Source organism: Mobula birostris, chromosome X (assembly GCF_030028105.1).
Source record: "Mobula birostris isolate sMobBir1 chromosome X, sMobBir1.hap1, whole genome shotgun sequence".
In the NCBI taxonomy this organism is placed as follows: domain Eukaryota; kingdom Metazoa; phylum Chordata; class Chondrichthyes; order Myliobatiformes; family Myliobatidae; genus Mobula; species Mobula birostris.
Window position 1 is genome coordinate 74186939 of NC_092402.1, and position 22943 is coordinate 74209881.

Here is a 22943-nt window from a genome sequence, read left to right on the forward strand (position 1 = left end):
TGGCATACTTGCCTTTATCAGTCAGGGCATTCAGTATAAGAGTTGGGATTTCATGTGATAGCTGTACAAGATGTTGGTGAGACCAAATTTGGGGTATTGTGTGCAGTTCTGGTCGCCTAGCTATAGAAAGGATGCCATTAATGGTGGAAATGGTGCAGAAAAGATTCACAAGGATGCTGCCAGCCATGGATGGCTTGAATCATAAAGAGAGACTGGACTGACTTGAGCTGTTTTCTCTCGAGTAAGAGGCTGAAGTGTGACCTTCTAGAGGTTTATAAGATCATGGAGGACACAGATAAGGTGAATGGTCACAATCTTTTCTCCTTGGGTTGGGTTGGCAAATCTAAAACTTAAGGTGAGATAGGGAGAAATTTAACAGGGACCTGAGGGGCAACTTTTTTTACACAGCGGGTGGTGGATATATGGAATGAGCTGCCAGAGGAAGTGGTAGAGATGGGTACAACTACAACGTTTAAAAGACATTTAGACATGTACATGAATAAGAAAGGTTTAGAGGTATTTGGACTAAATGCAGACAAATTGGACTAGCTCAGGTAAACACATTGGTCAGCATGGATGAGATGGGCCATAGGGCCTGTTTCTGTGCTGTATAACTATGCCTCTAAAATCAAAAGGGATTAAAAGGAATTAAAAGTAGAATAAAATCTCATCAACAAAACAGGAGGAAGAGTGAGAGGCATAACTCAACCACATTCCAAATGTCTATTAGATCAGCAAGTTGTCAGGACGACAGTATCCAACCCAGTGACTAATTCATTGAATATTAGTTTTCTGAGCATTTTGGTTCTGTATCAGCAATTCAGAAAGAGAATCTGAGTATCATTCAAGTTAGCACTGTATATTGGATAAAACAACATTAAGAATAGATTTATTTCATCATTATCTTGCCATTAATCTGTTTATAACCATATTAAATGTCTCTTAAATTGCCAGTGTGCCTGAGATGCTGTTGCAAGTAAGTTTCCATTGCCCCTGTGCATACGTGTACTTAGGCATGTGACCATAAACTTGACATTGACTTTGATGCTAGACAAATCAGAAAGTACAGTTTAAGCTTAAAATATACAGTAATCATAAAGCAGATCTCCTGTCTTGCTACCAGCAGTAATCTTGGGACCTACCTGGGTATTCTGACAAAAATCCAGTATTGCAGTGCTGTCAGTGTGACCTTCTGTAGGTTTCCCAGCTACCAGGCTGCTGAGCCTGCACAGGGCAAGCATAGCAGTCTCCTTTCAATTGAATAGAAGAAATTGTCTGCTAGGGGCAAGATAAGTAGCTTGCTTTTATTCAGGTTAATTAGCTCAATGTTTTAAAAGACTCTTTAGTATGTCGCAAATATTTTTCTAAAAAAAAAATTGCCTCAAGTGTCAAAAATGCCAGCAGTGATTCAATGGGTTCTACGAGTGGCTCTGACAGGTTTTCTGAATATGGGGAAGATGAAAGGAGAGACTCACAGATTGGCAAAATGTTCCTGAGAATATAGCTGTGACAGTCAGTGTGCTGCATTCCTGGATTAAACTGTGTGGCACAAGGGTGGATGTGTTTTTGGGATAACTAAAGACCTGCCCTTCCATTTTCATACCAATCAAGGAATTGGTTAAAGGTATTTACTTTCATGACCCAGGGTACAGCTAATCCTTGCAAGGATGCACAAAAATACTGCCATATCCAAATCTAATTAAGGTATTTTTATCTGGTCAAACAATGTATTAAGCTTTTATGTTCTGTCCTATCTGTTATTTTAAAAGTTTATTTGAGTTTGAAATCTGAGAAAAACAAACTAACAATGCACCTGATGAAGCAACCCACCCAGACTGAGAGTTTCCATATTCCAATCTTTGATTCTGGTACAGCTGTATGAAGTGAGAATGCAAAGTGATATTCCAGGACACCAAAAGATAAACTACACTGAGCATTTGTCTCAATGGAGTGTTAAAATATGAGATACTTACAACATCTGCATCACCATAAAATGCTGCAAGATCCAGAGGTGTCCGTCCATTTTTATCTGCATGATCAGTTGCAGCACCCCTTTCTACTAAAGACTGAACTACAGGCAGGTGACCCTTCAGACATGCCCAGCTGAGGGCAGTCAATCCCTCCTTATCCATTAGTGAAAGTGCTGCTCCTGTAGAACAGAGAACGTGCAATGGCTACATAGATTTCATCTGGTAATAAATTCAGTAATGTTTAAGACAACAGGAAATTAAAAAAAAACATTGATCATCTTGGTCTTACTTGGTCTGATAGAATCATATGTGGCAGTAACAGAACAAACACCTTTGCTGTAAATGAAAATATGAATTGCCTCCTGGTGTTGGGAGTATACATACTCTGAAGACTTAGAGGCAATGATTTTCTCCAATATCATTCTATGAAATATACATAGAACACAGATGTCTTGTAATCAGTTACAAAAGTCGAACAATGTGCATCTAGTGATATAACCTGTCATCAGCATGGTAGTGTAGCAGTTAGCACCAAGTGTTACAGTATCAGTAATCGGGGTTCAATTCCTACTCTTGTCTGTAAGGAGTTTGTACATTCTCCCCGGGACCATGTAGATTCTATCTGGGTGCTCCGGTTTCCTTCCACATTCCAAAGATGCACTGGTTAGGGTTCAGGTTAGTAAGCTATGGGCATGCTATGTTGACGCTGGATGTATGGCAACACTTGTGGGCTGCCCCCCCCCCCCCGCACGTCCTCAGCCTATGTTGATTGCTGACACAAAACGGCACATTTTGATGTATGTTTTGATGTTTCAATATATATGTGACAAATAAAGCCAATCTTTCATCAGAAGGGAAGTGATACTCCATCCCATTATTACCCAGTACCTTCAATGCTAACATTTTAATATAATGTACATTATTTACATTTATTACGGTGGCACTTTTAAGCTCACCATGTTAATGTAAAAGCACTATTTTCCATGAGTCTTTATGGAATAGAAATCATAAAATATTGAGTTGTTTCTAAGTGTGACATGCTGAGTCAATTTAATTTTGAGATCAAAGGTATTCTCTTGGACAAGTACGTCACAGATATGGAGAAAAGGTGGATGGATGGAGTGGTGTAGAGGAATGAAGAGAATGAAGATCAGCCATGATCTCAGAAACACCACTATCTATTTCAGTGTCTGAGTTTACAAATGCAGAACGACCTTACGTGAACAGAAATTAACATGGTCTGGGACAGAATACATCAGTGGGACAGGAAGTAGTGCGATGCACTTCCCATTTCTTCTGCTAATTTGATCCTATCTAATTTAGAGCAAAAACTATTTTTATACAAATTAACATTTATGATTAATATATTTTCACAGAATACTCCCATTTTTGAAATGAGAGAATAAATATGTGAATGGTGTTCTCAACAACCTCTCTTCAAAACTAACCTTGAGAAAGCAAGAATTCCACCGTGTCTAGGTGCCCCTCTGATGCCGCCATCATTAGAGGGGTTCTACCCTGCTTATCTGCCATATTTGAATCCGCACCATGAGTTAGCAGCAAGTCCACTATCTGAAAACATAAACAATATTTAACTAATTCAAAGCAGCATAACACACAAAGCACCAACTTCTTTCTGCTAATTGAGCACCTTATTTAGCAAAAATCATCTTAAGGGGTTTCAAACAACACATAAAAATTGTTGGTGAACACAGCAGGCCAGGCAGCATCTATAGGAAGAGGTACAGTCGACGTTTTGGGCCGAGACCCTTTCCCAGCTTTTCACACAAAATCTAATGTTGGGCCACTTAAGGAAACACTAGGCAAAAGACCAAAATTTGGTCAAAAGAAGTAGGTTTAAAAAAGCATACTAAAGGAGAAAAGAGGAAAAGAAGGGTGGAGAAGTTTAGAAAAGGAAGTATAGACCTTAGCATTTTTGGCAGCTGAAGACACAATTAAAATCAGGGATGACCAAAGGCCAGATAAAGAGGACTAGAGATATCTGAGAGAGTTATAAGGTTGGAGGAGATCACAGAGGTAGGGTAGCTAAAACTATGGAGGGAATTGATGCGGTGTTTAATTGGGATCCAGCATTTGTAAAATAATTTATTTTCCTGGGCGTCACTGGAAGGCAGTATTTATTGACCACCACAAATTGCTCTTGAGAAGATAGCCTGAGTCACCCTCTTGATCCGCTCTTTGGTGAAAAGTAATGCCATGGTACTACTTGGAAGGAAATTGCAGGATTTGGAGCCAGTGAAAGAATGTGGCAATACACTTCCAACTTCTGCAACTTGGATGACAACAAGCAGATATTATTGCACACCTTCTGACCCTGTTTTTCTTGGTTGGGATTGCAGGTTTGGGAAGTGCTGAAAATGTAGGCTGAGGGGCATTTTTATGGTACACACCGCAGCTACTGTGTACAAATGATGTTGGGAATGAATGTTAGGTAGTTGATGGAGTGGTAATCATGCAGGCTGCTTTATCTTGGATGGTGCTCAGCTTCTTCTTATCCAGGTAAGCAGAGAGTATTCAATCACACCTCTTAAGGATATCAGGAGGTGAGTGACTTATTACAGGATTCTCAACCTCTGATCAGCTCTTGTAGCCATGGCAAGTATGTTGCGAGTCTGGTTGAACTTCGCTGGCAACCACCCGGATGTTAATGATGAAGGATTTGGAAGTAGTAATTCTTCTGAAGATCAAAGAAAACTGGTTAGATTTTCTTTTGTTAGAGATGGTCACCGTCTGACATATTGGAGAAACAAATGTTATGTGGTACTTATCAGCTCATGGCTTAATATTATCCAAACCTTGCTGACAGTTTTGAATAGATTTGAACATTATGAAATCGTCAGCTAACAACCCCTCTTCTGTTCTCCTAAAGGAAGGCAGATCATTAATGAAGATAAAGATGATTGGAGTGTGGGTGAGGAACATCTTCTGCAATGCCCTGGGCTGGGATGATTATGTCCAAGAGACGTAACCATCAGCTTTAGTCAAAGTGTGACACTGGAATTTTTCCCCTTTGTTGCTTCCTGATGCCACACTTGGTCAATTGCCACTTTGGTGTCATGGGCAGTAACTCTTACTTCCCCTCTAGAACGTTGCTCTTTGAGCCATAGTTAGACCTGGAGGACAAGTTGTCTTGCTGAAACCTAAACCTGGCAGTAATGAATACGTTATCAGTGAATAAGTCTCAGTTCCACCGCACTGTGGATAACAACTTCCATTGGTGATTGACAGTAGTTAACCAGGTTGGATTTGTCCTGGTTTTTCTGTGAACATAACATAGCTTGACAAATTTCCATATTGACAGACAGATGCAATGTTTGTAATTGTAATGAAACAGCTTGGCTAGAGGCACAGTTAGTTCTGGAGTATAAGATTTTAATATTAAAGCCAGGATATTCTCTGGTTCGGATGATTAAATCAAATTGGCTGGAGACCGGCTTCAATAATAATAGTCTCAGGGAGTTATTGGAATAGGTCCTTGATCTAGCACTTTCATCTGAGCATGGATGTGAATGTTTCAATCTTGCTTTTAGCACGCTCTTGCTGGGCCAAGCCAACATCAAGAAAAAGAATATTCTTGGAGTCCTTGACTGGGTTTTATCAGTTTAATTGACAAATAGTGTTGCACTCATGGAAGCACCAGGCAACAGCCTTCTCCAGTAAGACACTGTCAACTGCATTATCCTAGCAGGTCAGAAACTGGATATCTTGCTAAAATGACAACCCTTCTGCTCCAAAGCTTTTGCCCCATTGACAAGATACACCAGGAGCATTCAAGAATACTTTCAACTAACCTGAATAAACACCATTCAAGAAGCTAAACACCAGGACAAAGCTAACTATTTGATTGCCACTCCATTCACCTAACTGAATATTTTATCTTTCCTCCAACACTCCACTATGTTGCAGTATGTTCTATCCATAAAATGTACTTGAACTACTTGCCTCAGCTACCGATTGCACTTCCCAAACCTGCAAAATCTACCAAATAAGAAGACAAGGAGACAAGAAGCATGGGAATATAACTACCTATAGATTCTCCTCCAAGTTACACACCACCTGAACCTGGAAATATATTGCCATTTCATCCATCACTGCTGGGTATTGGAACAGGTACTCCTCACCCAGAAAGCATGGTGGGAGTACTGTACCAGATGTCTCCAGCAGTTTAGGGCAGTGACTTGTCACCACCTATTCAAGAGCAATTAAGGATGGGTAATACATGCAGATTAGAGCTCAACAGGAACTGAATAAATGCATTACATTGGATTGGATTGGATTGGATATCAAAAAAAATATATCTTGGCTTCTGCTTACTTGTGGCCAGGCTAGGCTTGGGTCAAAATTTAACTTTATATCTGAGCAGACCATTAATGTGGATAAAAAATCAGAAGAGTCTCGGACTGTACACATGGGAGCACAGAGGAAAATAGTGCAAATATGGGATGATAACCAGTACTGGCGATTCTTTGGTTATAAGCGCACAAAGAGTAGTACAGACAGATGCAGTTCCACTAGCTGGATGACATCTTGAGAAATACAAGGGATGGATGGAATACATATGTTACAGCATAACTAAGTCAACTTACCTGCCAGTGTCCTTGTCTCACTGCACTGAAGAGTGGGACAATCCCTCGCCTGTTAGACTGCGACACTGCAGCTCCTTGTTCTAAAAGCAGTCTGCATACTTCAAGCTTTCCTCGTCCGGCTGCAGCAGTCAGTGCTGAGAGCATATAAATGCATGGATTCAGAACGGTGTGGGAATTTTGAATAGAAAGTTCACTGAATTCAGCAAGTCATATCATTCAAATCAGATGTGCCTCAGACTGCTTCCAGAGCACACCACTATTGTCTGTTTCAATGGATACCTCAATAATTGATTCCTATTTTTAGAAGATGTTTCATCTGGCATCTTGCCGTGTGAAACATGAACCCATTATCAAAGTAAAACAAGGTTTGCTGGGATTAACTTTTTCCAATTACCTTCACATTCGCCATTTCAGTCACTTTGAAGTAATCTTTTCTCTCTCTAGAGAAATTGAGCCCAATTTACTTAACCATCCTTCATTTATTTAACCTTCCTTTATTCTTGACGTACAAACATCTTTGCTCCTATCAGTACCTTTCCAGCAGAAACTCTTGCCCTTATGTTACCAGAAAGATGCACAATATTCTCCAGTCTAGCAGCTTATAAAAGTAACAGAAATTATTGAATAGAATAAATCACTGAGGTGATAAATATGTTAGCACCAAATCTGTTTTTGTATTTCAGTCGTCCTCAACATATTGCCTAAAATTCTAAAATATTTTGCAAAATTATCAAGAAATGTAAGTGGTATTACTTGTTCAATGAATTAGAAATGACAGTACATTGGACCTGTGCTCACAAGAGAAGAGTTTACTGCTTATATCGTGTTAAAGGAAAACATTTCAGTGACGACGAATGGGTTAAGATAAGAAAATAGATAAATAGGACGAACTTAAAAAATTGGCTGAACTCAAAATGGAAAGCAATCAACCAATGAGTTTGCTAAGGAAGGAAATTGCAAAGCCCCTGTGCATAATTTTCCAATCCTTCTGAGATTACGGGAACAGTGTCATAGAGCTACTAATGTCATACCTCTTGTCCTAAACTGAAAATTGGGAACTAAGTACTGCTGAAGAAAGAAATAATAATAAATCTTTCATGTACTCAGACAGTGGCCATGTTGTACTTCTACATCCTTCAATATTATTCCAAAGTTTAAAAAATTTTTATTGAGATACAACACGGAGTAGGCTCATCTGGACCTTAGAGCTGTGCTGCTCAGCAATCCCCCGATTTAACCCTAGTCTCATCACAGGACAATTTATAATGCCCAATTAACCTACCAACTGGTGCGTCTTTAGACTGTGGAAGAAAACCGGAGAATTCAGAGAAAACCCACATGGTCACGGGGAGGATGTACAAACTCTTTACAGGCGGGGTGGGAATTGAATCCAGATCGCTGCTACTGTAAAGCGTTGTGCTAGCCACGATGCTACCATGCCCCTGTCATAATAAGTTCAGTCATAAATGCTGAAAAAGCCAGATTTATCATGAGCAAGTCAGCACCTCTTATCTGTTTCACAGGTCTAACATATTCTACAATGCTATAGATGGGTGGGGGGAGGAGAATGCAGCATAGAAAGAAATCTTCCCATGACGTAATGAGGATGGGCAAGTGGTGGAAGTGTTAATGGAGGGCTTCTTTGTGAACAGTAACTACAATTCAGTAAGCTTTAAGGTAGATTTGGAAAAGGATAAGATTAAGGTCTAAAATTGGGAATGACAGACTTCAATGATGCAGGAAAGCACCTGGCAAAATTAGACTGGGAGTATCTGCAAGAGGGAAAAATAACATCTGATAAGTGGGAAGTGTTTAAAAGTGAAACGGTAAGAGCTCAATATTAGCATGTCTCCGTAAGGACAATAAGCAGATATGGGAGCCTTGGTTATCAACGGAAATTAAAGCATTGTTCAAGAAAAAGAAGGAAATGCACATCAGGTATAGGAAACAGTTATCAAGTGAGGCTTTTGAGGTTCTATAGATATTTTAAAGTAATTAGAAGAGCAAAAGGGACATGATCTGGTCCTGGCCATTCGAATTCAAGACAGATCCTAAACATTCTATAAATATATAGTGAGAAAAAAAAGAGGGTAGCTTGGGAGAAAGTTGGTACTTTCAGGAACCAAAAGACAAGTATTTACATGGAGCCAAGGGACATGCCCTAAATGAATAGGTCACATCAGTATTCACGAGAGAGAAGGATGGGGAGGATGGAGAGTTATGGCAGGCATATGCTAACAGTTTAGAATGTGCATATCACGAAAAAAGAAGTGTTAGAGATATTGATGCACATTAAGATGGACAAATCCCCTGAGCCTGAGGAAATCCAACACAGGGTGTTATGGACAGCAAGGGAGGAGATCGCAGGAGCTCTGAAGAAGTTTACTGAATTATCTACAAGTGAAATACTAGAGTTCTAAGGCTTAATATTGTTTCATATTCCAGAAGGGCAGTATGGATAAGCCAGACAACTACAAGCTAATGAGCCTGACATCAGTTAGTTAGGGAAACTACAGGGGATAAAAGTCTTAGACTTAAAAAAAAAACACAGGATTTATGATTACTTGAAAGGCAAGGGCTAATTAAGGAGCATCAGCATGCTTTTGTGCATGGGAAATCCTGCTTCACTGATGTGAATTTTTTTTGAGGAGGTTACCAAGAAAATTCATGAAAACAAGGTGGTAGATAGGACCATAGACAATAAGACATAGGAGCAGAAAAAGGCCATTTGGCCCATTAAGTTTGCTCCACCAATCGCGGCGGATCCTTTTCTCCCTTCCTCAGCCCCATTCCCTAGCCTTCTCCCCGTAACTTTTGATGCCATGTCCAATCAAGAACCTGTCAAGCTCTGCCATAAATACACCCAACGATCTGGCCTCCGCAGCTGCCTGTGGTAACAAATCCCACAAATTCACCACCCTTTGGGTAAAGAAATTCCTTCGCATCCCTGTTTTAAATGGACATTTAAGGAGGCATGGGATCCAAGGGGACATTGCTTTGTGGATCCAGAACTGGCTTGCCCACAGAAGGCAAAGAGTGATTGTAGACGGGTCATATTCTGCATGGAGGCTGGCGACCAGTGGTGTGCCTCAGGGATCTGTTCTGGGACCTCTACTCTTTGTGATTTTTATAAATGACCTGGATGAGGAAGTGGAGGGATGGGTTAGTAAATTTGCTGATGGCACAAAGGTTGGGTGTGTTCTGGATAGTGTGGAGGGCTGTCAGAGGTTACAGCGGGACATTGATAGGATGCAAAACTGGGCTGAGAGGTGGCAGATGGAGTTCAACCCAGATAAGTGTGAGATGATTCATTTTGGTAGGTCAAATATAATGGCAGGATATAGTATTAATAGTAAGACTCTTGGCAGTGTGGAGGATCAGAGGGATCTTGGGGTCTGAGTCCTTAGGACACTCAAAGCTGCTGTGCAGGTTGACTCTGTGGTTAAGAAGGCATACGGTGCATTGGCCTTCATCAATCGTGGGATTGAGTTTAAGAGCTGAGAGGTAATGTTGCAGCTATATAGGACCCTGGTCAGACCCCACTTGGAGTACTGTGCTCAGTTCTGGTCGCCTCACTACAGGAAGGATGTGGAAATTATAGAAAGGGTGCAGAGGAGATTTACAAGGATGTTGCCTGGATTGGGGAGCATGCCTTATGAGAATAGGTTGAGTGAACTCGGCCTTTTCTCCTTGGAGCGATGGAGGATGAGAGGTGACGTGATAGAGGTGTACAAGATAATGAGAGGCATTGATCGTGTGGACAGTCAGAGGCTTTTCCCCAGGATTGAAATGGCTAGCATGAGAGGGAACAGGTTTAAGGTGCTTGGAAGTAGGTACAGAGGAGATGTCAGGGGTAAGTTTTTTTACGCAGGGAGTGGTGAGTGTGTGGAATGGGCTGCTGGCACTGGTGGTGGAGGCGGAAACAATAGGGTCTTTTAAGAGACTCCGGGATGGCTACATGGAGCTTAGAAAAATAGAGGGCTATGGGTAAAGCCTAAGGTAGGGACATGTTCGGCACAGTTCTGTGGGCTGAAGGGCCTGTATTGTGCTGTATGTTTTCTGTGTTTCTGTGGCATCCCTCAATACAAGGCTGTGCCCCCTTGTCCTAGACTGCCCCACCATGGGAAGCATCATTTCCACATCTACTCTGTCTAGGCCTTTCAATATTTGAAAGGTTTCAATGAGAACTGCCCACTCCCCCCTCCCCCATTCTTCTAAATTCCAGCAAGTACAGACCCAGAGCCATCAAACATTCCTCGTATGATAACCCTTTCATTCCTGGAATCATCTTTGTAAATCTCCTCTGAACCCTCTCCAATGCCAGCACATCTTTTCTTAGATGAGGAGCCCAAAACTGTTCACAATACTCAAGGTGAGGCCTCATCAGTGCCTTATAAAGCTTCAGCATCACATCCCTGCCCTTGTATTCTAGATCTCTTGAAATAAATGCTCACATTGCATTTGCCTTCCTCAGCACCAACTCTACATGCAAGTTAACCTTCAGGGTGTCCTCCACAAGGACTCTCAACCCCCTTTGCACCTCAGATTTTTGGATTTTCTCCCTATTTAGAAAATATTCTGCACATTTATTTCTACTTCCAAAATGCATGACGATACAATTTCCAACATTGTATTTCATTTGCCACTTTCTTGCCCATTCTCCAAATCTGTTTAAGACCTTCTGTAGCCTACCTTGTTCCTCAACACTACCTGCACTTCAATCAATCTTCATATCATCTGCAAACTTGGCAACAAAGCCATCTATTCCATGATCTAAATCATTGATATACAGCATAAAAAGAAGTGGTCCCAACACCGATCCCTGTGGAACACCACTAGTCACCAGCAGCCAACTAGAAAATAATCCTTTTATTTCCACTCACTGCCTCCTACCAATCAGCCAATGCTCTAACCATGCCAGTAACTTTCCTGTATACCATGGGCTTTTTAAATTGGTAAGCAGCCTCTTGTGTGGCACCTTGTCAAAAGCCTTCTGAAAGTCCAGATATACAACATCCACTGCATCCCCTTTATCTAACCTACTTGTAAGCTCCTCAAAGAATTCCAACAGGTTCATCAGGCAGGATTTTCCCTTAAAGAAACCAAGCTGACTTTGTACTATCTTGTCCTATCCACGCGACTCCCTTGTCCATTCGTCCCCCCCATCCCTCCCCACTGATCTCCCTCCTGGCACTTATCCGTGTAAGCGGAACAAGTGCTACACATGCCCTTACACTTCCTCCCTTACCACCATTCAGGGCCCCAAACAGTCCTTCCAGGTGAGGCAACACTTCACCTGTGAGTCGGCTGGGGTGATATACTGCGTCCGGTGCTCCCGATGTGGCCTTTTATATATTGGCGAGACCCGACGCAGACTGGGAGATCGTTTTACTGAACACCTACGCTCTGTCCGCCAGAGAAAGCAGGATCTCCCAGTGGCCACACATTTTAATTCCACGTCCCATTCTCATTCTGATATGTCTATCCACGGCCTCCTCTACTGTAAAGATGAAGCCACACTCAGGTTGGAGGAACAACACCTTATATTCCGTCTGGGTAGCCTCCAACCTGATGGCATGAACATCGACTTCTCTAACTTCCGCTAGGCCCCACCTCCCCCTCGTACCCCATCTGTTACTTATTTCTATACACACATTCTTTCCCTCACTCTCCTTTTTCTCTCTGTCCCTCTGAATATACCCCTTGCCCATCCTCTGGGTCCCCCCCCGCCTTGTCTTTCTTCCCAGACCTCTTGTCCCATGATCCTCTCGTATCCCTTTTGCCAATCACCTGTCCAGCTCTTGGCTCCATCCCTCCTCCTCCTGTCTTCTCCTACCATTTTGGATCTCCCCCTCCCCCTCTCAAATCTCTTACTCACTCTTCCTTCAGTTAGTCCTGACGAAGGGTCTCGGCCCAAAACGTCGACTGGACCTCTTTCTAGAGACGCTGCCTGGCGTGCTGCGTTCACCAGCAACTTTGATGTGTGTTGCACCGTTCTTTTATTTTTTACGTACTTGAAAAAGCATTTGCTATCCACTTTGATATGGTTTGCTAGCTTGCTTTCATATTTCATCTTTTTCCGCCTTATGATTCTTTTAGTTGCTCTCTGTAGATTTTTAAAAACTTCCCAATCCTCTGTCTCCCACTAGTTTTTGCTTTGTTGTATGCCCACTCTTTTGCTTTTACATTAATTTTGACTTCCCTTGTCAGCCACGGTTGTACTATTTTGCCACTTGAGTATTTGTTTATTTTTCGAATACATCTATCCTGCACCTTCCTCATTTTTCCCAGAAACTCACACCATTGCTGCTCTGCTGTCATTCCTGCCACCAACTCCTTCCAATTTACTTTAGCCAACTCCTCTCTCATACCACTATAATTTCTTTTACTCCACTGAAATACTGCTACATGAGACTTTATTTCTCAATATCAAATTTCAAGTTGAACTCAATCATATTGTGATCACTGGTTCCTAAGGTTTCTTTTACCTTAAGCTCCCTAATTGCCTCTGACTTATTACATTAACACTCAGTCTAGTATAGCTGATCCCCTAGTGGGCTTAACGACAAACTGCTCTAAAAAGCCATCTCTCAGGCATTCAACAAGCTTACTCTCTTGAGATCCATTACCAACCTGATTTTCCCAATCGACCTGCATGTTGAAATCTCCCATGACTATCATAACATTGCCTTTTTGACTCACCTTTTCTATTTCCCATTGTAATCTGTGGTCCACATCCTAGCTACTGTTGGGAGGCCTGCATATAACTGCCATCAATGTCCTTTTACCCTTGCAGTTTCTTAACTCAACCCACAAGGATTCAACATCTTCCATTCCTATGTCACGTCTTTCTACTGATTTGATGCCATTCTTTACCAGTAGAGCCACACCACCCCTCTGCCTACCTTCCTGTCCCTCCGATATAATGTGTAACCTTGGACATTCAGCTCCCAACTACAACCATCCTTCAGCCAAGTTTCAGTCAGTGATGGTCACAACATCATACCCCAACAATCTGTAAAAGTACAACAAGATCATCCACCTTATTTCTTATGCTCCATGCATTGAGATATAACACTTTCAGTGCTGTATTTGCTACCCTTTTTTGATTCTGTATCCCTAATACACTGGTACTCACCCTGCTGACAGCAATTTTGTCTTATCGTCTGCTTGCCCTTCCTGACAACCTGACTGTACACTATCTGCTTTTTTACCATCTGTCCTATCCAGAGTCCCTTTACTCCAGTTCCTACCACTCTGCCAAATTAGCTTAAATCCTCCCCAACAGCTCTAACAAACCTGTCCGCGAGAACATTGGTTCCACTCAGGATCAGGTGCAACCTGTCACTTTTGTACAGGTCACATCTCCCCCAAAAGAGATCCCAGTGACCCAAGAACCTGAAGCCCTGCCCCCTGCTCTCAGCCATGCATTATTTTGCCAAATCATCCTGTTTCTACCCCTATTGGTGCATGGCATAGGCAGCAGTACAGAAATTACCACCCTGGAGACCCTGCTTCTCAGCTTTCTACCCAGCTCTCTAAATTCTCTGATCAGGACCTCTTTGCTTTTCCTTCCAATGTCATTGGTACCAATATGTACCAAGACATCTGGCTGCTCTCCCTCCCCCTCCAAAATGCAGTGGAAGTGATCTGAGACATCCCTGACCCTGGCACCTGGGAGGCTACATACCATCTGAGTACCCCGTTCACATCCACAGAATCTCCTGTCGTTCCCCTGACTATTGAATCACGTATCACTTCCACTCCCCTACCTTCCGCTCTCCCTTCCACACCATGGACCCATGCCAGTAACCTGGTCTCTGTGGCATTCCGTTGGGTGGTCATCTCCCACAACAGTATCCAAAACAGTATACTTATCATTGAGTGGAATGTCCACAGTGGTGCTCTGCACTGACTGCCCATCCACATTTCCATTTCTCCTGACAGTCACCCAGCTACTCAGCTACTGCAACTTTGGGGTGACTGTTTCCCTGTAACTTCGATTGATTATCTCCTCACTCTCCTGTACAAGCCAAAGGTCATCCAGCTGCTGTTCCAGATCCCTAACATGGTCTTCAAGGAACTGCAGCTGAATGCACTTCATGCAGATGTAGTTTCCTGGGAGACTCTGGAAACCATTTACTACACTCGGTACAGTAAGAGAGGGAAAACAGGGAACCTTAACAGAAGCTTACCCGGAGCCAATGTCTCTTTCGAGCCGAAGCCTCCTTTCAGCCAAAGTCTAACACCCCTACTCTCACCATTGGCCTACTCCCGACAATGCCCCCCCCCCACCGTTTGTCCCTTCTGTACTTTTAAATAAGCATTGCTGAGATGTAGTGTACATGGACTTCAGCAAGGCTCTTGATAACATCATGCACAATAGGCTGGTTCAGAAAGTTAGGGCTCATGGGATCGAAAGTTTTTTGGCAAGGTTGGTTTTTCCGACTGAAAGTTTGAAACCAGTGGTGTAGTGTAAGGTTCAGTGTTAGGAACTTTGTTATTTGCCATATTTATAAATGACATTGATGAGTATATGTTAGGGAATGAGATAGGGCAGGTGACGGAGGTATGTGTTGGGAAGCACTTTGGGTCCAGTGATCACAATACCATTAGTTTCAATATAATTATGGAGAAGGATAGGACTGGACCTAGGGTTGAGATTTTTGATTGGAGAAAGGCTAACTTTGAGGAGATGCGAAAGGATTTAGAAGGAGTGGATTGGGACAATCTGTTTTATGGGAAGGATGTAATAGACAAATGGAGGTCACTTAAAGGTGAAATTTTGAGGGTACAGGATTTTTATGTTCCTGTTAGGTTGAAAGGAAAGGTTAAAAGTTTGAGAGAGCCATGGTTTTCAAGGGATATTGGAAACTTGGTTCAGAAAAAGAGAGGGATCTACAATAAATATAGGCAGCTTGGAGTAAATGAGGTGCTCGAGGAATATAAAGAATGTAAAAAGAATCTTAAGAAAAAAATTAGAAAAGCTAAAGAAGATATGAGGCTGCTTTGGCAAGTAAGGTGAAAATAAATCCAAAGGGTTTCTACCGTTATATTAATAGCAAAAGGATAGTGAGGGATAAAATTGGTCCCTTAGAGAATCACAGTGGACGGCTATGTGCAGAGCCAAACGAGATGGGGGAGATTTTGAATAATTTCTTTTCTTCAGTATTCACTAAGGAGAAGGATATTGAATTGTGTAAGATAAGGGAAATAAGTAGGGTAGTTATGGAAAGTATGATGATTAAAGAAGAGGAAGTACTGGCGCTTTTAAGGAATATAAAAGTGGATAAGTCTCCGGGTCCAGACAGGATATTCCCTAGGACCTTGAGGGAAGTTAGTGTGGAAATAGCAGGGGCTCTGACAGAAATATTTCTAATGTCATTAGAAAAGGGGATGGTGTCGGAGGATTAGCATATTGCTCATGTTGTTCCATTGTTTAAAAAGGGTTCTAAGAGTGAACCTAGCAATTATTGGCCTGTGAGTTTGACGTCAGTGGTGGGTAAATTGATGGAAAGTATTCTTAGAGATGGTATATATAATTATCTGGATAGACAGGGTCTGATTAGGAACAGTCAACATGGATTTGTACGTGGAAAGTCATGTTTGACAAATCTTATTGAATTTTTTGAAGAGGTTACTAGGAATGTTGATTAGGGTAAAGCGGTGGATGTTGTCTATATGGACTTCAGTAAGGCCTTTGACAAGGTTCCACACGAAAGGTTAGTTAGGAAGGTTCAATTGTTAGGCATTAATATCGAAGTAGTAAAATGGATTCAGCAGTGGCTGGATGGGAGATGCCAGAGAGTAGTGGTGGATAACTGTGTGTCAGATTGGAGGACGGTGTCTAGTGGTGTGCCTCAGGGATCTGTATTGGGTCCAATGTTGTTTGTCATATATATTAATGATCTAGATGATGGGGTGGTAAACTGGATTAGTAAGTATGCAGATGATACTAAGATAGGTGGAGTTGTGGATAATGAAGTAGGTTTTCAAAGCTTGCAGAGATTTAGACCACTTAGAAGAGTGGGTTGAAAGATGGCAGATGGAATTTAATGCTGATAGATGTGGGGTGATACATTTTGGTAGGACTAATCAAAATAGGACATGCAGGGTAAATGGTAGAGCATTGAAGAATGCAGTAGAACAGAGGGATCTAGGAATAATGGTGCATAGTTCCCTGAAGGTGGAATCTCATGTGGATAGGGTGGTGAACAAAGCATTTGGTATGCTGGCCTTTATAAATCAGAGCATTGAGTATAGGAGTTGGGATGTAATGTTGAAATTGTACAAGGCATTGGTGAGGCCAAATTTGGAGTATTGTGTACAGTTCTGGTCACCAAATTATAGGAAATATGTCAACAAAATAGAGAGAGTACAGAGGAGATTTACTAGAATGTTGCCTGGGTTTCATTTCCTAAGTTACGGAGATAGGTTGAACAAGTTGGACCTTTATTCTTTGGAGCGTAGAAAGTTGAGGGGAGACCTGATAAGAGGTATTTAAAATTATGAGGGGGATAGATAGAGTTGACGTGGATAGGTTTTTTCCATTGAGAGTGGGGGAGATTCAAACAAGAGGACATGAGTTGAGAGTTAAAGAGCGAAAGTTTAGGGGTAACATGAGGGGGAACTTCTTTACTTAGAGAGTGGTAGCTGTGTGGAACGAGCTTCCAGCAGAAATGGTTGAGGCAGGTTCGATGTTGTCATTTAAAGTTAAATTGGATAGATATATGGACAGGAAAGGAATGGAGGGTTATGGGCTGAGTGCAGGTCGGTGGGACCAGGTGAGAGTAAGAGTTTGGCACGGACTAGAAGGGCCGAGATGGCCTGTTGCCGTGCTGTATTTGTTATATGGTTATGCCTGTGGTCTGATAAGTGAGTTGCTGATGCGCCAAAAATTGGTGTAACTGCAGACAACAAGGATGGTGCAAAGGATGCACAAGAACATATATTAGCTGGAAACTTGATCAAAATGGTGACAGATGAGTTTTAATCCTGTGTGAGGTAATCCATTTTGGGTCATTAATGACATAGAGTGAAGGGCGGGGATCTCAGGAGCTTAGATGTAATGAGAGATATTAGGTACGAATTTATAACTCCCTGAAATCAGCAACACAGCTGAATAGGGTAATGTAGAAGGAAATTAGCATGCTTGCCTTCATAAACAAAGGTACTGAATTTGCAAGTTGGGATATAATGTTGTAGCTGTAATGATGTAGGCTTTGGTTTGGCCACACTTGGAATATTCTCTGCAGTTCTGGTAAGGATATGGTAGCAGCACAAAAAGTTCAGAGGAGATTCATGAGGATGTTGTTTCAAATGAAGGGTTTAAGTTACAACATGAGGTTGAATAGGCTGGGTTGTTCTCACTGGAGCTTGAGAGACTGAGGTTGACTTTTTAAGAAGTTTATAAAATTATAAGGGGCTTAGAGAGGGATAGGAAGTCATGGCTCTTTACCAAAACTACAGGATATACTGTAGGTTTATGGTGATAAAGAGAATATGAAAAGAAGATCTGAGGGGGATGTTTTTCCATATAATGTGTGGTGGGTATATGGAACAAGCTGCCAGTGGAGTTAGTTTAGGAGGATAGAATCAGCACTTTCAAAAAGTATTTGGGCAAATACATGGGTAGGAAAGGAATAGAGGGATATGGGCCAAATGTAGGAAAGTGGGAATAGTGCTGATAGGCAACTTGGTGAGCATGGACAAGTCAGACAGAAGAGCCCATTTCCATGCTGTATAACTCTACTTCAGTAAGTAAACATGTAATAATTGTACAAGAATTCAAAGGGAAAAGGAAATATAAAATCATCTGAACAAACAATAAAATTGGAAACTTAACTTAATTCAAGTTTAATCAATAATCCAATAGATAATCCAGGCAAAAACACTTTGCACAAAGAGTGATAAGAAGGTGGAACTCAAGATCATGTTGGGGCAAACATTATAAGAGCATTTAAAAGGACATTCCATAAATACATTAGGAAGGAATATAAAGCTGTGCTGAAAAGATGAATGAATGAGGATACAAGGATGTTCACATAGCGTCTAAATCTTATCACATTCAATCTGTTCAAGTAATCTATTGTTGTATATGGTACACATGTCTGTTATACAATTAACTGATCGATTCAAAAAAATTCCCAAACTGTTCTGTGTTAACAGTGGAGATGTGATCTCATTCCCCATGCATTTCTCAAAAGCCCCTGCAGTGGAACAAACAAACTGAAGTAGAAAATAAAACAGACATATTTACTGTTGATCACCAATGGCCTCATGTTGGAATGGGGAGAAATGCCTCACATTTTGTCATTGTGCTAGGTGCTACACTTGGTTATTAATTTTCTTAAATTATTTAATTATTTTCAAATTTGATTGTCTTTGGTCTTTACTAATGGTTAATCTACTTTTTATGTACTGAACCTCATTTTTCAAAATGAAATGAAATTGAAAATACTGAATTATTTTGGGAATGTAAATTCCAGTGGTGAGAGAAAAATTGTTGGTGACTGAACAGTTCTTGTTTAGAAATCAGTTTGACTGTTAGATCAATGACCTTCATTTGGGGGCACTGTGGAGATGTCTAAATTACAGGTTTTTCCAGGTTTAAGAAAAGCCGTGTATGCAACAAATCATTTGCATTGCTGCTGTCTTTGAACTTCAGTGCCTGGTGAACCTGTGCATCAAATATATGTGTTATCAGCTCTTATCAAATAAATGAAAACTAAATAAACCAAGGAAATACCCTTACTGGACAAAATTAATCAAACTCTTAGAAGTCAAGACTTAATGCATTCTTTACATAAAACATAAAGAAATAGAAGGATGATAACAGAGAAATGCTCTTTTTGAGGTTTCAAACCAACAAAGTGACAGATTACAAAGTCGAAAGCAATGGTAGGAGCAGAAAGAGTCTCAATAGAGGGGTTCCATTATGCAAGTGCAGATTATTCAATTTAAAGTTCAAAAGTTTAAAGAAAATTTACTGTCAAAGTACATATGTGTCACCACATACAACACTGAGATTCATTTTCTTGTGAATATACTTAATAAATACAATAACTATAATAGAATTAATGAAAGACTCATCAACAGAACAAACAAGCAAAGTGCAAAAGACAAGAGACTGGGTAAATATAAAAAGAAAGAAATAATAATAAAAATAAATAAATAAGCAATAAATATCGAGAACATGAGATGAAGAATCCTTGAAAGTGAGTTGATAGGTTATGGGAACATTTCAATCATGGGACAAGTGAAGTTGTGTGAAGTTATTCCCTCTGGTTCAAGAGCCTAGTGGTTGAGGAGTGATAATTGTTCCCGAACTTGGTGATGCGAGTCCTGAGGCTCCTGTACCTTCTTCCCAATGGCAATAGCGAGAAGAGAGCATGACCTGGGTAATGTGGGTCCCTGATGATGGATAAATTTAGGAAATAATTCCAACTGACTAAGTTTCCAAGTCAATGTATCCATGCTCAGAAACAGACACAAATCTTCTGCCCTGAGCTAGCATTTAGCCTGCAGTAAAGCTGCCAATCATGCAGAAATGTACACCTTATTATTTGCTTTGTAACGACTGCAAAGAAGTGATCATACACTCTAAATACAGTGTGGTGGCCTGGCGCCAATTTTTAAACTTAAAGGATCCAATTTAAAAGATTCTAAAATGGTTAAACCACTCTGAAGTTACTTGCGCTTTGAAACAGATTTCTAATCATATGTGAAATTTTCCAATTCTATAAATCATTCTGGCAGTTGGAAATGAGTGAACACAGTTTCAGTAAACATCCCCCAGGCTCTCATTTACCCCAATCCTTCTGAGAAATGCTTCCAATTCTGGATTGCTTCAACCAGTGTAATTGAAGATTAGTTAAAGCACTTGGGTTAAATTATTGCTTTGCTTTGGTTACGTTGCAACTTAACAGTTTTATAAAAAAAACAATCTGGTTATCTTACCAACTTTACCAATGTTTTCTCAATACAGCAGGTTATTTTTGGTTTCTTGTAGCTTTTGGATTAACTCATTCATGTCAAATAGTTTATTTCTGTTCTGAACTATACAAACTACTTCCTACTGATTACGGTTTCAATAGTCTTTGCCTAGATAATTTCCCTTCCATTGTATTATAATTGCACAAAAAGCAACAGGGTAGAATACGGCGGCAAAAATTCAATAAAAATGTTTTCCTTAGATTTAGTCTTTCTTAGTTTCCCATGTTTGGGAAAAATCAATTGTCTGAGCCTCTCATAACTTCCACTTCTTGTTTGCTGTGAATATGTATCACAAAACTTGCAGCCTGTCCAGAATGCCTTGGAATATTTTTTGGAACACAAATCAACATAGAGGTCTGAATTCAATTCCTCATTGCAGTAGTTATGGTATTTTTAAAACTAAGAGTGTACATATAGTTATTTAATTTATAACACAATTCTAAATTATTTTGAACAATGACTAAGTCAAGTGGTAATTGATTTAATGATATTGCTGATTACTGAATTCAGGTGCAATATCATTAGCAACTCATATTTCCAGCATCAATTCATCATTTGATTTTAAGATAAGCAATGTAATTTTACTTTATGCACTGTAATCTGGTGGCGCCAGTTAGCAAAAGTTAGATAAAAGTATAATGTCTTTGATTTAATCAAATGAACCCTGTTAGACTTGGAAGAGCAGCTGAATATCATGGAGTAAACTGCAGGTAGATGCTCTAAAAACTAAATTATTGTGAGATATAAATAATATTTTGGTGTTGTCAACTTTAGACTCATTGGATCAGTAGATGATAGACTAATGACAATTAGTTACCCGTTTCAAACTGCAGCCTAATATCAGCATTAATTTTAAGAATGTTCAGAAACATTCCAAGTGTACGTTCATCCTCATTTACAGAGTACAGATCAAAGACAAAATGAAAACCAGTCTCAAGTGGCTCACCCATGTGCACTGCATCCAATGCTACTGTTAAGATAGGTGGTTGTGAATTCACTGCCAGAGATAGGTTTATTATGTGATCCATGTAGCGAACAGAGCTATGATGTTTGCCTAAAAATACCTGTTTCTCCCCAAAGAGTATCAAAACTGTTAATTTGAGCTCGTTCCACTTCTTCCTCATCCTTTTCTGGCAGATCCAGTAGATATGAGACAATCTGAAATAAATGTTAAAAGAACATTACAAGAATAAGATCAGCAAAGTCATTTGTTCCCCACTTTTATGTTATCCAAATTTAGCTGTTCGTAATGAGTTTCAGGAAATCTCATAAGATCCTTGACTACAGTGCATCATGTGAAGATACATCAAATATATCTTTCATAAGTGAACCTTACTGTTTTCGCAGCTCAGGCAGTGGATGGACAGAAAATAACTTTGTGGAGAATAAATAAGACCTGAGTTTCAAATTTTTAACCTCTCTCACAAAATTACTAAAGGAGGAGGCCAATTATCCCATTGTGCTTGTGATTTTTAGCTGGCTCTAATGACTACTAGTGTTATCCAGTCGTTCCTGAACAGAGGAGAGTGAGGGGGCACCTGATAGAGGTGTACAAAATTGCTAGAGGCATAGAAATGATAGATGTTAAGAAACTTTTTCCACAGCAGAGATGTCCAAGACCAGAGGACATAGGTTAAAGTGAGGAGTAAGCAGTTTAGAGGCGGGTTGCAATTTGGAAAGCACTGCCTAAGAAGGTGGTGGAGGCAGCGAGCTCACAACATTCAGCAACTGGAGAATCAGCAAGGCATGGTTGGCTTTGAACCAAGTTACATATGGGTCATTGATGATCAGCAAGGGTCTGATTCTGTCCCGTATGACCTAATGGGGTATTCAATGTGAAAAAACTCAATATATGAAATTCTCACTTATCTCCAATTATTGTCCATACTATTTGCCCACCTTCATTTAAGTACAGTTTTATTATCTCTATGAATCATTTTTGTGGTTACTTTCACATGAGCCATGAAGATTTACTTTCTTTTTTTGATCCTTATGGATATCTTGCAGTGAAGTTGAATTTTAATTGTGATATCAGACTCCTTTTTGTTTCATTCTAGTATCTTTTACTTTAATCATTTAGTCATCTGAAAGAATTTAGCTATCCCCATCCACCATATGGGAATATTTTCAATCTGTATATGAACTATCTTCTCTCATCATCTAGTATTGTTCCATAAGTGCTTTGCCTCCTAATTTGATTCTGGTCTACGTGAACATATTAAAGTCAGCCTTGCTACAGTTAAATATTTTTATACTGTTCGTCTCCTATCCATTTCCACAACTATTTTTATGGTATCTTTCAGCACTTTCTTTTTCAAAATCACACACAGAAGTATCAAATTCCAAGTACTATATTTTTGAATGTTCTTAA

The 22943-nt window shown here is 40.3% G+C and overlaps 1 protein-coding gene across 5 annotated transcripts in view; it reads right to left on the minus strand.

Moving 5' to 3' along the window:
- Window positions 1-22943, minus strand: part of LOC140191404 (protein TANC2-like) — a 745351-nt gene that overhangs the window by 46141 nt on the left and 676267 nt on the right. For all 5 annotated transcript variants that reach the window (XM_072248798.1, XM_072248801.1, XM_072248797.1 and 2 more), the window contains 4 exons: window positions 21637-21730; window positions 6578-6711; window positions 3419-3542; window positions 1974-2149 (listed from right to left, as the gene is read on the minus strand). In XM_072248798.1, coding sequence (XP_072104899.1) covers window positions 1974-2149; window positions 3419-3542; window positions 6578-6711; window positions 21637-21730 — 528 coding nt within the window. The remainder of the gene's footprint in view (window positions 1-1973; window positions 2150-3418; window positions 3543-6577; window positions 6712-21636; window positions 21731-22943) is intronic.